At 38.6% G+C, this 18377-nt stretch overlaps 1 protein-coding gene across 5 annotated transcripts in view; it reads right to left on the bottom strand.

Moving 5' to 3' along the window:
• SMAD5 (SMAD family member 5) overlaps positions 1-18377 on the bottom strand; it is a 53829-nt gene that overhangs the window by 24691 nt on the left and 10761 nt on the right. For 4 of the 5 annotated variants that reach the window (XM_045892835.3, XM_064595929.1, XM_045892862.3 and 1 more), the window contains 2 exons: positions 7135-7706; positions 1382-1633 (listed from right to left, as the gene is read on the bottom strand). In XM_045892835.3, coding sequence (XP_045748791.1) covers positions 1382-1633; positions 7135-7537 — 655 coding nt within the window. In that variant the 5' untranslated portion in view covers positions 7538-7706. Of the gene's footprint in view, positions 1-1381; positions 1634-7134; positions 7707-17894; positions 18032-18377 lie in introns of those variants that run through there. The other variant, XM_045892869.3, reaches the window with a different exon arrangement.

Here is an 18377-nt window from a genome sequence, read left to right as displayed (position 1 = left end):
ATTGGAATGTTTGTTTTTGATATTGAGCTGTATGAGTTCTTTATGTATTTTGCATATTACCCCCTCATCAGATATATGATTTTCAAATATTTTCTCCCATTCAGTAGGTTGCCTTTTCATTTTATTAATAGTTTCCTTTGCTGTGCAGAAATTTTTTTGTTTGACATAGTCAAACGTGTTTATTTTTTGCTTCTTTTGCTTTTGGGGTCAATTCAAAAAATCAATGCCAAGACCAATGTCAAGGAGCTGCGTGCCTGTTTTCTTCTAGGAGCTTTATGGCTTTAGGTCTTATGTTCAAGTCTTTAATCCCTTTTGACTTAATTTTTGACTATGGTGTCAGATAGTGGTCCAGCTTCATTCTTTTGCATGTGGCTGTCCAATTTTCCCAACATCATTTATTGATGAGACTCTCCTTTCCCCATTGTATATTCTTAGCACCTTTGTCATAAATTAACTGTCCATCTAACTGTGGGTTTATTTCTGGGCTCTCTCTTCTGCTCCACTGATCTATAGGTCTGTTTTGTTTTTTTTTTTAAAGATTTTATTTATTTGACAGAGAGAGACACTGCGAGAGAGGGAACACAAGCAGGGGGAGTGGGAGAGAGAGAGAAGCAGGCTTCCTGCCTAGCAGGGAACCTGATGTGGGGCTCGATCCCAGCACTCTGGGATCATGACCTGAGCTGAAGGCAGACGCTTAGTGACTAAGGCACCCAGGCGCCCTTATAGGTCTGTTTTAATGCCAATCCCACACTGTTTTAACTACGGTATCTTTCAAACTGTAAGTTAATCATACTTCAATTTTTAAAAATTTGTTTAAAAAATTACAAGCTTTGTAATATAGTTTGAAATCAGGCAGTGCGATGCTTCCAGCTTGATTCTTCTTTCTCAAGATTGCTTTGGCTATTCTTGGGTCTTTTATGGTTGTTTACAAATTTTAGGATTGTTTTTTCTATTGCTGTGGAAAATACAGCTACTTTCATTTTTTTTTTTTTAAAGATTTTATTTATTTATTTATTTGAGAGAGAGAGAGAGAGAGAAACAGCATGAGAGGGGATAGGGTCAGAGGGAGAAGCAGGCTCTCCTCCGAGCCAGGAGCCCGATGTGGGACTCGATCCCAGGACTCCGGGATCATGACCTGAGCCAAAGGCAGTTGCTTAACCAACTGACCCACCCAGGCGCCTCAGCTACTTTCATTTTTAAAAAATATATGGTACACGGCAAAATAAAATCCAAAACTCTTCTGGAAATCAAATAATTACCAAAGCACACAGAGTCAAAAATAGCTACCTCTTAGCATTTAACAATTCACCCAGAGGGCCAGCAATATAAGAACTGCTGATTCTCAAGGGTCATTTCTTTAATCAATAAAATAAATTCTTACCTGGGAGCTGAAATGGACTTCCTGGTCCAGAACTTGCTGGGGAATTGGGATATGTGCTGCTAGCAGGGGAAGGGGGATAAGGGCTATTTGGAGATAAGGGAAAAGGAGTGTTGTTGGGCTGGTGGAAAGAATCTGGAAACGTTGCATTTTGTGGCATGTGTGGCTCGTTGTGGCTCAGGTTTCTAAACTGAACCAAAAGGCTGTGCTGTGGATTGAATTCATTGTGACGAGGCACTAATACTGGAGGTAAGACTGAAAGACAAAAATCAAAAGTCATCTGTCAGCAAAGACTAAAGCAAATATCCCATACATATTAAAGGGCAGATAGAAAGGATTCAGTAAAAACAATTTACTTTCAGGAAGGGCGGCTTTGTAGAACCTTGAATGTATATTTACATAATAACTAAGCCAAAAGCACTCTAAGGATTTAGGCCTGTATTAAGAGCTCTGAAAAACAGAAAATCCAGAAAAGATACCACTCCTGTTCCATAGGAGGGAAGGCATATTTAAAAACAATCATAACACAGAGAATTTAATGTAGTGAGAGTTCAACAGAGGTGAGCACTTCCAGCTAGCAAGAATCAAACAAAACACTATGGAAAAGATTACAACTGACTGGACATTAAAGAACAGGGAATGCCAAGTGCAGGGATACTAGAGAAGGACATGGGGAGACTCCAGGAGGGAGATAAGAAAGCATATTCACAGTTGGCCTAAGCACTGAACTAGGAGCTGATATTAGAGTGTGACGCTGAGGTCAGCTATTAAGATGCCCTGAAAGCCTCTGTGTTTCCAAGTTTGAACATTGCATCTTTCTTAGTTTGAGAGATTTCACATTTTATGTTCTTCAGTCAACTTTTCCCTAGTGAAAATAATAACATTTCCTAGGTAGAAGTCTTCCATTCAAAATCAGTTTTCTAAACATGATCATAATGAAAATATATCAAACAAAGCCTAAATATTTTAAGAGATCTATTTTTTAAAAGGTTAACTTTATTCAAACATTGACTTTCTCTGAAGACCCAAATGACCCAAATGAAATGTCTGACTACCCTTCCCTATAGGAAATCAAAGCCAACATGATTTCTTTAAACTCTTACTGTATCAGTTCATCTCTTTCACAACCTTCCCATATCTGTCAATGTAATTTTACTTCCAAAAATCTCACTTTGACTCTGACATCATTCAGCAGCAACAAAATCAATGTTTATTTTAAGTTAACTAGGTCATACTTCCCTGCTTGAACTAGGGATGTACCTGAGGAATGAGAGGCTCTGTAAGTCAGTATTCGTACTGTTTTTTTGTCTCTTTTCTTTGTACTGAATCAGTGTTGTAATTATGTGGTTAACATCTGATTACAATTGTTTCATTCTACTGTGTATTACCAACTGCTGTTCCCTTTAAAGAATGATGGGACAGCTGCCATTGGAGAGTAAGGCGTGAGACAATAAGAATTTCTATGTTTAGCTGGCTAGCAAGCTGAAAGACTAAATGAAATAACTAATGAGGAATTCAATCCAGCTAAGAATTCCTTTATTTTTTTTTAGAGGCGGAGCTAAAATCACCGACTTCTCTCGTCTATTAACTATACACATCACTTTTTAAAGACTATTTTCCTCCAAAATACATAGTTTAAACAGACAGATGCTATAAGAGGTAACAGAGCAATTTCTAAGCCTCCTCCCATATGCTTCCAGAGACAACAAATTTAAACTCTTAGCCACCTCTTCTAACATTTACTTTGTGCACTGCTAAATAATATGCTTATACTGCTATTATTAATTTGCCAAGACATCATTTGCTGATTTGCTATTGTGGCAAATAAAGTAGCTTTCTTACATCATTCTACCCACTCCCATTCCCATTCCCCTCAATAAAGTTACATAAAAAATGTTGGTTAAATCAACATCTGATGTTTATTACACGTACAAATATTATTCATTCTGAGCCAAGTATGTACTATATTTTTTCTTGAACAGTGCTTTAAGTAAAGCTGATTATTGACTTGTTACTTCATTTGCTTAATCTTAAGTACACACAACTAATAATTCCAGAAGTCTAACAGATTTGTTAAATTCCTATCAATGCTATTTTCCAGATGCCACAAATAAATAATCTATTAACTCATTTTTTCCCCTGGGCCCTTCATTCTTCTATGATCTAGACTGGTAGCTCCTTAAGTCTCCTAGAGATCTCAAGTTCTTAGACTTCCCTTCTCTTCTCTCCTGTTGGAACCCATTTCTTGGACCTCATGTTCTATTAGTTTCCTAAGGGGGGCAAAAGGAAGGGGGCGCGTGGGTGGCTCAGAAGGTTAAGCATCTGCCTTCGACTCGGGTCATGACCCTGGGGTCCTGGGATCGAACCCCGCATCAGGCTCCCTGCTCAGTGGAGAGCCTGCTTCTCCCTCTCCATCTGCCTCTCCCCCTGCTCATTCTTTCTCTCTCAAATAAGAATTTTTAAAAAAAGGGTGAAAGATAAATTTTTAGTCCTTGCATATATGAAAATGTCTTTTGTTTGTCTGCAGACAGATTCCAGAATAAACAACTTTTTCTCTCTGAATTTTAGGGGCACTGCTTCACGGTCTTCTAGAATCCAGAACTGCTCTGAGAAACCCAACATTTTCACTTCCAGTCCTTTCTATATGTCCTGTCTTTTCTCTCTGGGAGCTTTCAGAATCTTTTTTAACCATGATATACTAATACTAAAATTTCATGCATGGGTCTTTTATCCCTGCAGCACCATCACTGCCGTTCTTTTAGCTAGTCTCCATACCCAATGTTATTTCCAGAGCCTTTTTACCATACCAGGCTCTTATTATCTCCATGCAAAATCCAGCATGGGAGACATCCTCTAAGGTGGCCACCATGATTCCTGCTTCTCGGTATACACCCTTTGCATAATCCTCTCCCTTTCAAGGTATTATCTCTGACTTTCTGCTCACCAACACAACATGGCAAAGGTGATAGGATGTTATGTGATGATACGATATAAGAATATAATGCCCTTCTATCAAGAAGACCCTCTCTCTTCTGTCTTTGAAGTAAGCTTCCATGAATGTGAACTATTATGAAAAAGGTGGCAAAGAAACGAAGGCAGCCTCTAGTCAACAACCAGCAAGAAGAGTCCAACAGCCCACAAGGAACTGAACCCCATTAACAATCACATGAGCTGGGAAGCAGATCCTTCCCCAGCTGAGCCTTACATGAGACCCAAGCCCTGACCAACACCTTAAACATAGCCTAGCAAAGGACTCAAGCCATGTCTGGACTCCTGTCCCACAGAAACCGTGAGATAATAAATGTGTATTAAGCCACTTTATTAATCTGTTATGCGGCAAAAGATAACTAATGCACCCAACTAGTATCTCAGCTTATATAATTCATTCATTAAAAAAAATATTTACTGTGCACCACCTACTATGTGCCAGGTCATACTACTATTCTAGGCACTGGTGATGCACTACAGAATGAGACAGAGGAAGTTCCTGCTTGCATGAGTCAATAAATAAAATAATTACCTAACACAGCATCAAGTAGTGATGGGGGTATTTGAGCAAGGACTGAATGGAGTGGGAAAATGTACCATGAAAAGATCATGGGAGAGAGTTAAGTAGAAGAAACAGAAAAAAAAAAAAGGAAGGAAGAAAAAGTAAGTCTAGATGCAGGAGTAGGCCAAGTCCATGGGACAGAGGAAGTCTGAAGAGAGGTTATGTAGGGTCTTTAGAAATCTGGGGGCGCTTGGGTGGCTCAGTAGTTAAGTGTCTGCCTTCGGCTCGGGTCATGTTCCCAGGGTCCTGGGATCGAGCCCCACATCGGGCTCCCCGTTCCGTGGGAAGCCTGCTTCTCCCTCTCCCACTCCCCCTGCTTGTGTTCCCTCTCTCATTGTATCTATCTCTGTCAAATGAATAAATAAAATCTTAAAAAAAAAAAAAAAAGAAATCTGTTCTAAGTGTGATAAAAGTCTTAAGTGTTTTGAGCAGGCAGACATGATTTGGTATTTTCTTTTTTTAAAGATTGATTTGTTTTAGATAGAGAATCTCAAGCAGACTCCCCGCTGAGCACGGAGCCTGACACGGGGCTCAATTTCATGACCCTGAGATCATGACCTGAGCTAAAACCAAGAGTGGGATACTTAACTGACTGAGCCACCCAGGCGCCCCATGATTTGCTATTTTCTAAAGAGCACTCTGGCTGCTGTGCAGAAAACAGAATGGGTTGGAGGGAGAGAAAAGAGGCAGAGAGACCAATTAGAACACTGCTTAAGGTGGAAGATGAAGATGGTCTGTCCTAGAAGAGTGGTGTTAGAGATGGTAAAAGGGGACATTATTAAGATAATATTTTGAAGGTACAGCAAACAGCATTTGCTCATAGCTCAAATGAGGACTTCAAAGAGAGAAATAAAAAATGACTTTTAGGTAGCAATTACATGAATGCTGGTGCCATTTACCTCAATAGGGAAAACTGGAGGTAAAAAGGACTTGGTGGGGGGAAAAAATCAAAAGCCCTATTTAGACATGTTGAATCTGATATGTTTATGAGACATTCAAATGGAGATGTCAAGTGGGCAACTGAATACAGAAGTCTAAAACTCAAAGGAGAAGTTCACTCTGGAGTTCAAAATGTGAGCATGAGCTTACAGTTTTACATGTGACAGCATGAGAGCCCACAGGGGAAAAATATGGATGTAGAAAAGGTCTAGGGACTGAGTCATGTGAAAACAGGAAAAGAAGCCAATGAAGAGACTAAGCAAAAAGAGCCAGTGAAGTAGGAGAAGCAGAAGAGTGTCGTGTTTCAGAAACCAATAAAGAAAAAGTTGTGAGTGGGAGGGAAAGAAAGCATCTCAAATGACGTTGAGAAGGCAAGTGAGATTAGGACTGAGAATGACCCCTCCATCCAGAAGGCAGTCGCCAGTGATCTTGACAAGTCAAATGGTAGGGAAGACAGACTAAGAGGAGGGGTGTCCAGAAAGAACGGGAGGAAAGTAACATAGAGATAAAAAAAAAAAAAATGGAGACTCCTATAAAAGGACTCAAAGAAACAGTACAGGAGACTGGGGGTGAGGGGATGTGAATGAAGTAGGGACCAGAATTCTTTTTCAACTTCTGTTTTAGGACAGGCAGTAGCATGATATGCTTATGTGCTGACAGAAATAGTCTAATAGAGAAGGAAAATGTAATCCTGGCGAGAGGGGTGGTAACTGTATGAACAAAGTTCTTGAGTAGACAAAAAGGAGTGGGATGTAGCACACATATGGAGCTTAGGTTTTATTCTTTTTTTAAGATTTTATTTACTTATTTGACAGAGAGAGACACAGCGAGGGGGAGTGGCACAGGGAGAAGCAGGCTTCCCGCTGAGCAGGGAACCCAACGTGGGGCTCAATTCCAGGGCCCTGGGATCATGACCTGAGCCGAAGGCAGGCGCTTAATGACTGAGCCACCCAGGCGCCCCTGAAACTTAGGTTTTAGATAAAAGAGACATGGCATCCATGGGAAAGGCAGAGCATGCATACGACTGACACTGACTGATTCATGTACATATGACTGACTGCTTACAGTGAACATGAATTAGAATTAGCTACTTAGGAGCTATTTTATCTGTATATAAAAAGCTAAATTCAAAATCCACTATTTCTTCCAAGATTAAAATCTTTAAGAAGGAAACACAAGGCTAATACAGCCTTTTAATTACTAAATCCACTGAAATATAAATCAGGAAGAGACAAGGTTTTGTAATTCTTCTCAAGGTAAAACCTACCTGGACTCTCCACTCTCTTATAGTGGTATGGGTTGATACAAACTTCTTTCTGCTTAGATCCAAAAGGAAATTCACAAATATCCAATGGCTTTAGCTCATGATGACTCTGCAAATCAGGCCAGCGCCAAACACGACAATATATAACATGGGGTAAGCCTTTTCTGTGGGAAACCTGCAGGCGTCCATCTAAAGATCTGGGAATAGTGACACATTTGCTCGGCTGTCCTGGACTGCTCAAGGCTTTCTCCAGTTCTTCCATGGCACCCTTTTTCTTTTTTAGCTTTTTCACCAAAGCATCGACTGCCTTTTCTGCCCATTTCTCCTCTTCATCACCTTGCTTCCAGCCCAACAATCGCTTTACTGCTGGACTAGTAAAGGAAAACAAGCTGGCCATTGACGTCATTTGATATAAATCTTCAGAGACCTTCCTGCAACTCAAAGTCAGTGGCTACTCAAAGAACAGCTCACAGATGAAAAGTCACATACAGGTTCTAAGCAGAAGTTCCAATTAAAAAGGGAGGAGTGACATTTATCTTCATAAGTGCCATAAGATTCTTTCATTGGTTCAAGTCCTGAAAGAGAAAGAGGGAAAAGGGTAAGACCCCTAACTTAAATGAATGCAATTAACATACATCTAAATCAATTTAATTGGAAAGTATGTTATTTTTCAATAAGAGCAGAAAAGCATTACAAAGTAAAAAAAAAACCCTAAGTCTAGAAGGAGAAATTTTCCCTAAAGTCCTGTGACCACTTACTTCCTTTCTTCCTAACATGAACAAGTAACTCACTGGCAATGGCAAATATCCACCAGAAGCAAAAACAGATTGCTCTACCTCCTCTCCTCTGTACTTTCCTAACAAATAAGCCTCTAGACTTTCATTTCCTTTCCCTAGGCCAATAAGCCCCCAAACGCCCTTCTAAGGTTTGATTCTGAAGTACTTCTCTTCACTGAAACCCATGTCACATGCCCTGTCAATTTTGAACACAGTATGTCCTCTAATGTCAACACAGTCTTCAGAAAAATCTAACTCTTTCCTAAGGTCATTATTCTCCATAAAGTGTTTCACAGACTTACAAGGTTTGGACAAAAGCTATAGTCCTATTTAAGTCACATTATTAGATGCAAATTTTATCAAATTTTGTATTAGGTTTTTCATAAGAGATAACAAATCCTCAGATAAATCATAACACACATAATTGCCAGAAAAATGGGAAGTATCTACTTTTAAAACCAAAAATGCTGAACAGATTTAAAGAGAATAAATTCAAAGTTTAACCCAGAAAAGGACAGTTTATAATTTTATAATTGCTATTGCCTTCTGTGGTATTTTAGGCATGTTAAGTTAAAGAACCTGCTCTAGGCAGACCACCCCACTGCACCCTTACGAAGCTCCTGGAGATGATGACAAGAGGAAGTGATGTGCAGAGGCGCTGCACTGATAAGAATGGGTACAATTCCCCGTGGTCACTACACAGCCAACTACAGACAATGAGCGGCTAGTGAAACAGCAGGAGTAATATTTGGAAAAAGGATGTCAGTAACAAATTGGAAGCCAAGAGGCTTCTTTTCTTGGGCCTAAAATTGCAAATAATGCTGCAGCTCTGCCTTTGACAATTTCTACCAAACTCTGGCATCAAGACCATTCTGGATTGGGATCCATCTTCCCAGAAAGGAATACTTGTGTTCAGTTAAAACCCAGATAAACATAAATTAAAATAAAACTGAGTTAAACTCAACAAATAAGAACTAATTGCTTTCTATGTGCCATACATTGTGAACTGCCCTGATGGTGCTTTAAAAAAAAAAAAAAAAAAAGTCACACCAAATTATGCTTCATCTTAAGAGCCAACTGATTCATTCATTCAACAGACACTTACTGAGACCTAGTAAATGCCAAGCATTGTTCTGGATGCTGATCAACCAGCTCTGGCTATCCAGACTGCTATGAACCATGGTTAGAACCTAGAACCAAGGGTGCAAAGGTGCACAGAAGTAAAGTAATACTCCTTCTGTGTGGATGGATTTCCAAGGCTACATGGGATGATTTTTGTCAGGTAGGCAAAACTGGCTACATTAAACTAAAGAAAATAAGGAAAGACTGAAAGTGTATTTGTCAGTAAGAGGTCACAGACTGTGAAGTGTTATGTGCTAAGAGAGCTGAGCTCAGCTGTAGCTACATCAAGGATATAGGATAAAAGCCATCTGGGCCAGAGAGTAAAGGTAACAAAGTAAACCAAAATATCATTGGGCTTGTCTAAGACAAGAGAAATTTCAAAGGCATAGGGACACAAACAACAACAACAAAATATGTGGGCAGACATGAATAGAGCATTTCCTAAAATAAAGAATAGATAGGTCTGGCTGAGATCTTACTCAGTAACACTGGAACATAATGGAGACAAGACGGGGTAGTGCATGTGTGTGGGAGAGAGAATATATGAACAATGGAGAGATTAAGTTGAGGAAAGGGACAAGAGTAGAGAAGCTTGAAGACCAAACACCAGATGGTGGTTAACCACTAGACGGTGCTTAATGTTAACTACTAATCTCACTATCATCATCGTCATCATCATCATCAAGTACTAACCATATTATATATTAACCAAAAAAAAAGGCGGGGGGAGTTACTTCTGCGTGTACAGAAAGAACAAGCACTAGAAAGCTACATACTAAATTCATCATGCAGTTTCCTTTGGGGAGAGGCATGGAATGGGGGAAAGGCGAGAGAAAGGGGTTCTGTGATTTGTTTTATATATTTCCGTATTATTTTAACCTTTTCACAAAGGGAATCTATTAATGCATTACTTGCATAATACTAAAATAAAAACAGTAAATAATCTAAAACAAATTGTTGTGAATAGAACGGAGTTACACGAGTGCCAGTACAATGAGGAGGTAAGACTAATGTATGCTATCTTAGAGGTCAGGATGGTAATTTCCCTTTGAAAGGAAGGGTATTAAACTCAGAAGGAAAACTGAGTTTCTGCCATCCTGGTAAAGTCCTGCTTCTCCTCTGGGTGATTATATGGGAGAACTCAGTTTGTGAAAATCCAGCTGGTAGGATACTTAAGATGTGTACACACTTCTGTATGATTTTAAAAAATTTTCTGGATATATAAAAAAGCATAGAGTGCTCAGTTCCCTTCCCATTTTTCTTCCCATCATCAATCAATGCCCCTTCTCACAGGTTATCCCTCTGTATTTGTCTTTCATGTCCCTACAGAGAAATTTAACACAAACACAATCAAATACAAATATATACATAAAACCTTTTTTTACATAATGGTATTCTAAAAAGAAAAAGGTACAGAAAAACATATGTACCATATATGCTCAAGATCTTCCCATTCCAATATAGAAAGTGCTTCCACATTCTTTTTTCTACTACACAGAATTCTAGTATAAAAGTAATCTTACAAGCATGTCAAACTATGTCATTCCTCTGCTCAAAAATTATTCAGTCGTTTCCCATTACACTCGTATCTAAATTCCTTAACATCACTTTATAGGGCCTACATGAGCTGGCCTTTGGCTTTCCATCAAAGTCATTTCTTACCATTCTCCTACCTAACTTTGCACTTAACCTCCTTTCCATTTCTCAAGTGCTCCAAGGTCATTTCTACCTTAAGGCCTTTGCACTTGATGTTTCCTCCCCTGCATTCTCCCTCATGTTATTTAACATGCTTACTCTTTCAATTAATTCAGCTGCTCAAATGTCACTTCTTGAAAAAGGACTTCCCTGGCCACTTTATCTAAAATAGCATACATCACACTCCCGCACCATTCTCTCCTCCCTGATCCTGCTCACTTTTCTTTCATGGTGTTTATCCTAACCTGATCAACATATCAATTTTATTTATTTATTATAGGTCTTCCTCACTGACATGTTAGTAGGCAGGTAGCTTCATCTTCTTTATCCATCATCAAATTCCCCTGGACTGAGAACAGTGCCTATTAAATGAGTGAGCAAGGAAGTAGTGAATGAGTGAACTAAAGAAAAGCAACTTGGAAAAATATACATTCCTTTATCAGAGCAACCTAGTATAAGAGTTAAAACAAAACACTGTATTTATGGATATGCACAGATATGTAAGAGAATAAAAGCATGGATAAAAAGGATACATACCAATCTCAGGACAATGAGTACTGGTTGCAACTGCTAAAAGGAAAGGAGGATGAAGAATGGAAAAGATTCAGCTATTTTAAAACCAGATTTTAAAATTGGCAAGTCATCAGATGTTATATTCTCTCTTCTTCTCTATGTTAGAATATTTCATAACTCAAAATATTCAAAATTTTTAATTTTTATTTTTTTTATTTTATTTTTTAAGATTTTTTTATTTATTTGAGAGAGAGAGAGAGAGCACAAGAGGGGGGAGCGGGACAGGGAGAAGCAGACTCCCTGCTGAGCAGGTAGCCCGATGCAGGACTTGATCCCGGGACTCCAGGATCATGACCTGAGCCGAAGGCAGTCACTTAACCAACTGAGCCACCCAGGCGCCCGATTCAAAATTTTTAATTTTTAAAAAGTAGTGTGATGAAAACAGAAAATGATCAGATTCTGTCCTTTACAAGATATAAAACCAAAACCAGGTACCACTCTTTCTAAGTCTACTAATTCTTCTGTAAAAAAAAAGGGGTGATGGTTCCTAAGTGACTAAAAAGTTGAAGTAATAAAATATGTAGGGGCACCTGGGTGGCTAAGTCAGTTAAACATCCAACTCTTGGTTTCAAAGCTCAGGTCATGATCTCAGGGTCATAAGATAGAGACCTGGGTCGGGCTCCACACTGAGCATGGAGCCTACTTAAGATTCTCTCTCCCTCTCCCTCTGCCCCATCCCATCTGCTCGCATGCACATCTTCTTTCTCACTCTAAAATAAATAAAATCTTTTAAAAAATAATAAAATATATGTGCACATGTGTCAACACACACATGATAGATGCTTTATAAACTAAAAAGTGCTATTCAAACATGAATTATGAGCATTAGTATTCAAAGGAAAAAGAATCAAGACTCAAAAAAATGGCTGGATCTGGAGCACCTGGGTGGGTTAAGCACCCAGCTCTTGATTTTGGCTCAGGTCCTGATCTCAGGGTTGTGGAATCAAGCCCTGCATCGGGCTCCACACTGGGCATGGAGCCTGCTTAACATTCTCGCTTTCTCTCCCACTCCCTTTCTTTAAAAAAAAAAAAAAGGCTGGATCTAGTACCAACCTAACATAACATAGCCACCACTATACCACTATACACACTTTCTGATCCAGCCCAAATTCCTGTACTTTTGCCCATCTGGGTCTTCCAGGAGAAATCTGAAGTCATTCTTAATGATAAGCTCAAGGCCACTCCCTCTGGTGAAGAATTCCTTCCCACCTGATTCTAAAGAGGCTATGGTCACTGAATATCATAAAAATTAATAAAACAGTGATAAGAACATATCTTAACTTTCCAAATGGAATACAAAATCTTTCCAGGAGGAAGTCTTCAGCACCTGGCACCATTCCATTCATCATACCACATATTAAAGGAGTATTTAATGAATGGTCATTGATTTTTCTATCAACTACACCTTGAAATTAAAAGATAACTTCAAATTTTAATCCAGGTGACTAAGATAATGATAACTCCATTTGCAGAAATAAGGACACTCAGAAAGTAGTTTAGTCAGTAGAGAAGATGGCAAACTCTACCAGAAAAAGGTCATGACTGGAGATACAGGTTTAGCAAGGAAAAGATGAGAAAGAAATTTAAGATTTGCACAAAGAGCTGAAACAGTAATAAAAAATGGGATTTCAACAGAAAGAAAAGGGTGGCATGTTAACACCTGCGTATTAGGGAACACTGGTAGGGAAGAGAAAAAGTTACCAATGAAGTATCATTAAAAGGAGGAGCTTAGAATTAGATACACTGGTATTGCAGAGTATCATATAAAAGGCAGAGGTTAAAAAGAATGAGAACAAAGAAAAGGCCAATGACTGGTGACTAAGGATGTCATTAGCTCAACTTCAAGAGACCGGTTTCAGAAAAAAGAATGGGTATCAGATTCCAAAAACCTAAGACTCAATATTAGTGTTTTCTTAAAACTAGCATTGGGAAAGGAGTAGGGACAAACCACGTATTCAACTCTTTAAACATTAAATGATTAAAAATTTCAGAAACTTCTCGTGGTATTCTTTCCAAAAACTTTGTAACTTTGCAAACTGCGTAAATGGTATGAGCAAGCAATCCAAGTACTCATTATCTAAGTCTCACAAAGTTAAAAAAAAAAAGTAACAAAATTCATCATAAAAATTTACTGATGAATAAGCAAAAGAACTGATCAGGCATTTCACATAAGAAAATATCACAGTGGCTATTAGATGGTAAAACAGGCTCAACATTATTAGTTATCAGAAAAAAAATTTTTAAAGAAAACTGAAATATCACTCTATATTTACACATAAATCCCTATGACCCAGCAATTCCATCCCTAGGTATATATCCGACAAAAACAAGTGCTATTGTCATCAAAAGACAAGTGCATGTTCAGAGTAACTTTATTTTTACTAGCCCCAAACTGGAAATAACCCAAATATGCACTAACAGTGGAGTGGGACAATAAATCATAGCAATAAATTCAAAGAATGGAATACTTCGCAGCAATGTCAAAGAACAAACTAACGTATGAAAAACATGGATGAATCACACAGACATGGTATCACAGAGATATAATAATGAAGAAATCAGATATAAAAGGTTACACGTTGTATCATTCCTTCTCAAAAACAGGCAAAACTAACCTATGTCATCAGAGACAAGAAGGTTACTAAGTGGGGACAAGAGAGAGCCTTGCGGGGAGAAAGAAATATTCTGTAACTTGATTTGGGTGATGATGACACAGATGTACAAGTAAGTAGAAGTTCACTGAGCTATACACATTAAGATTTATAAAAAAGTCTTTAAAAAACGTGTTAGTGAACTGATCACTTAAAAATTGGTTCCCACTCACTACCATCTCCTTCACCATAATGACTTAAAAACCACCAGTGAAAGTGCAAAGTTTGCAAAATATGGTATGATTTCACAAAGTTTGTTAAAATAGTGCCCAAAAATGTAGGGTCTGGGACTTAATTTTACCCTACCAGCCCCACAAGCAAGTAAGTTAATTTGCTAACTGTTTCATGGATTCTGACAAAGGCCACAGACTCCTGAGCCAGAGGCAAAGGACTTTATCACTCATGGCACAGCAAGCAGCATAAGCCTCAGATTTGCGGTTCCCTTTGCCTCCGAGAGACCCACAGGCACGGGAGTGATGAAATATGGCCAAGATGGACAGTACTCCTGCCGTGAGTTTGCACTGATAAGGAACAATGAGCTTGGGGAATTCACCACTTTTACAGTTACATTAAGCAAGCCTCTCTTTGTGGAAAGAGAATAGCTTCACTATCAAAGGATTAACACTGGTCCTTAGTAAAATCAATGTTTATTTTTTATGGATATTTTTGTAAAAAAATTAAAATGCTCTTTATGTTAGTAGCACAAATGACAAACATAAAGGATGCCCTATCACGCTATTAAATTACTGTGAAAAAAATTACACCTATTAGGGGCACCTGGGTGGTTCAGTTGGTTGAGCGTCTGACTCTTAATTTTGGCTCAGGTCATGATCTTGGGGTCATGAGATCGACCCCCGCGTCAGCATCCGCACTGTGTGTGAAGCCTGCCTGCTTAGGATTCTCTCTCTCCCTCTCTCCCCCCCACCCCACCCGCACGCCTCCACCTCTGGCTCACACACTCTCTCTTTAAAAAAAAAAGAAAAATATGCCTATCCATCAAACAATGATTCATTCTTTGTTCACTGTAAGAATACATGTTTACAGGGCCTGGGTGGCTCAGTTGGTTAAGCGACTGCCTTCGGCTCAGGTCATGATCCTGGAGTCCCAGGATCGAGTCCCGCATCAGGCTCCCTGCTCGGCAGGGAGTCTGCTTCTCCCTCTGACCCTCCTCCCTCTCATGCTCTCTGTCTCTCATTCTCTCTGTCTTAAATAAATAAATAAATAATCTTAAAAAAAAAAAAAAAAGAATACATGTTTACAATTATAACCTAATGTTTTTCTAAATTTTTAATTTTTGAAAATAAAGCCCCAATCAGACCTTTTATTCACAATTTAGTTTAAAATGTTGATCAAATTTCAAATGGTTTCTTTTTTTAAGATTTTATTTATTTGAGAGAGAGAGGGAGAGTGAGCATATGAGAGAGAGAGAGAGAGAGAACCAGCAGGAGGAGAGGCAGAGGGAGAGGGAGAGGGAGAAGCAGGCTCCCCGCTGAGCAGGGAGCCCGACGAGGGACTCGATCCCAGGACCCTGCGATCATGACCTAAGCCGAAAGCAGCTGCTTAATCAACTGAGCCGCCCAGATGCCCCTAAATGGTTTCATTTTAAATGGGCTTTTTTAGAACCAATTATCATTAGTTGGGGAAAACCTACATGTGGCATGAGCTTCTCTTGATGACTTAGTTATCCTTATGAACCTCTCCGCTGCTGTGCTGGAAATGCTCTATACAAAGCACGGAACACGGTCTGCACTGTTACCCACTATACAGACAAAAGCACATCAATGATCTTGAAAAGTTACTTATAGACTTTTGGACATCTGACTTTCTTAAAAGAATGTAGCTATTTCAAGGAATCCAACAGCTTCCTTTCTACAGAATCAGTTCCTTTGATGATGATAATGATAATAATGGTAATAGTAATAAACTACTAACATTTCCTGAACACTATGTCAAGCACCGTTAAGGACCTTACACTGAGAGACCAAAAATGATTAAAATCTCAAAACAGCCATATCAGGTAAATTACATTATTCTCATTTCACAGATGAGAGAACAGGCAACGGGAAATTAAATGTGACTTGCTTATTTCTATAGATAAGAAATGGAGCCAGGAATTGAACCCCAGCAGTCCAGCTCCACCTACACTCCTAAACACAACACACTGCCTCCTACAAAGAAGCCTCCCACCAAGGGCTATTCTTCTCTTAAAGATCTTTTCTATTGTTCTCTGAATCTCTGACTTCTCCAAAATATCCAAATTATCACAAGATTATACAGTTTCAGAGACCAAGGATAATCCTGTTCAATATGTTCCTTTTCAAATGGATTTTTTGTACCATTAACATATCTCATTAACGTCTTCATCTACTTTAACCCTTTCTTCTCTCAACTGAGCTAAATAAGTCAATAGGTATGAACTGTTTACTATTATTGTAAAAAAATTTATGTTTATTACGGCAGCCTTACTCCAAAGCTTTTTAAATTTTCATTAGGACATTTCTGCCACACTACTCTCTAGAACACAGTATGCGTGTGTATATGTCTGTGTGTGTGTGCAGGTATGTATACACCATACACACATTTTAAGAGCCCAACTCTATTTCACTCATCCACTTCCTTAATATTTAACATTTAGATTTCTAAATAAAATTGTTATATTGGGATTAAAACTGTTTTATTGAGCCCATATGATAGATCAATTTTCTCCTGTAAACTTTCCTGTAGAATATATCAGGTTCAAAATAACACCTTCATCCACATTGAAATGAAAGTATCAGAGTGCTTGGGATATAGCAACAGATTCATTTCACTATCTTCACTTAAGTCCTTGGTTATGAAAGAATTTCTCATTACGTATACAAAAAAACAGAGTAAGATACTATACTTTTTCTAGTTTGCATATATTAGCATATGTTATGTGAACTCCAAGAAAACATGCAATACCTTTGAAAACAGGTTTTCTAGTGACCAAAAGGTTTCATTTTGAATCTCTTACCGAAAAGTTGGTTCAATTTTTCATAGCCGTTTTGCCTTTCACTTTATAAAATGAATACCCATTCTCAGTTCAGTCAGCTGTGTACATAACCATTCATATGATTCTTTCCATAGTATCTCTAAACTTATCCTAGTATAGAGAAAAGCCCCAAAAGGCTGTATTTAGTAACTTCAGTCTTTAGAGGTTACATATTGCTGGGCAGTTAAATATGGTCCTCCTCTGTGCTCCCTTTCCTCAATGCTTTCAGAGTCTACTGAGGCACATATATAACCAGTGCTAAACTTCATCTCAGACAAATTGATAATTAAAATATGCCCGTACCTACAATACACAATGGAGAATGGCAGATGCCCTAAGGGTGTATAAAGTGCTAAAAGAAATTCAGGGGATGGCCCTTTGGGCAAGGGAGGAGGGGGAGAGACAAGATGGGTGAAGCAGCTTTATCACAGGCATAAAAGTGATTGTAGGTAAAGACACAAAATGTGAGTTTTTATTTGATCTACCAGGATGAGAAAATACTAAATTCAGTTTGCGAGAACACAGGCGGTAGAATTAAACTGGCTGGAAATATAAATAGGGCTATCTATACAGGGATAATAATATATGCACTGTAACACATAAAAACACCAGACTTGAAGTCTAATCACATTTTGCATCTAACGTTTACACCTAACTTTATTTTTTCTATTTTATATAATAAATATCAGTTCTGAGAATTAAATGAGATAAACACTTAACTTAGTGCCTGCCATGGTGCATACTCTGTACTGTAGTTACTACTGTTGTAATAATCATGAACATCTTGCTACCAGGCCAAGGATTTTAAAAAATATAGCTGAGCTACTTTATTTCAACAAATATACAAAGCCATCTACTTAAATGGTACCATTACTGTATTAAACTTGAAGGAAGAACAAGCAGCAAATTCACTATCACACAGTGCTTTCTTACCGCTTAAAATTTTTTTTCACATTATCATCCTTCTGCCCTCAAGACTGTAGGTCTGAAGAGTGTTCCAATATTACTCCAGGACTGTCATTCAAGCCAGATACGCATCCTGCAAGTTCTGATACTGGTGTTTGTTTCATCTTCCCAAAGGTTGTAAATGGAAGAAATGACAGCAACATAAACAGAAAGGCAGAGTGTATGCCCACGCAATGACAACTACATCACAACTACCACCTGGCCAAAACCAACACTCAAATACCATCAAATGTAAGACACATTCCACTTTCAGAGATGTTCTGAGGTGAAAAAACTGTAACTACAACTTAGAAGAAGTAAGGAAATAATGCAGCTTTTTCTTTTGTCCCCTCCCAAAGCCCTTCTCATGCTCCCCATCACTTCCCACCAGTTATCTGTTGCCCTCCTTTCTCTTTTGTTCTCATTTCTTTGACTCTTCTTTCCTGCCTCCTCTTTCTTCATTCCTCACAG

Source organism: Mirounga angustirostris, unplaced genomic scaffold, assembly GCF_029215605.1.
Source record: "Mirounga angustirostris isolate CCGP_5_RB_7025 unplaced genomic scaffold, mMirAng1.0.hap1 SCAF_7, whole genome shotgun sequence".
Taxonomy (NCBI): Eukaryota; Metazoa; Chordata; class Mammalia; order Carnivora; family Phocidae; genus Mirounga; species Mirounga angustirostris.
This window is presented reverse-complemented; position numbering and strand designations above follow the sequence as displayed.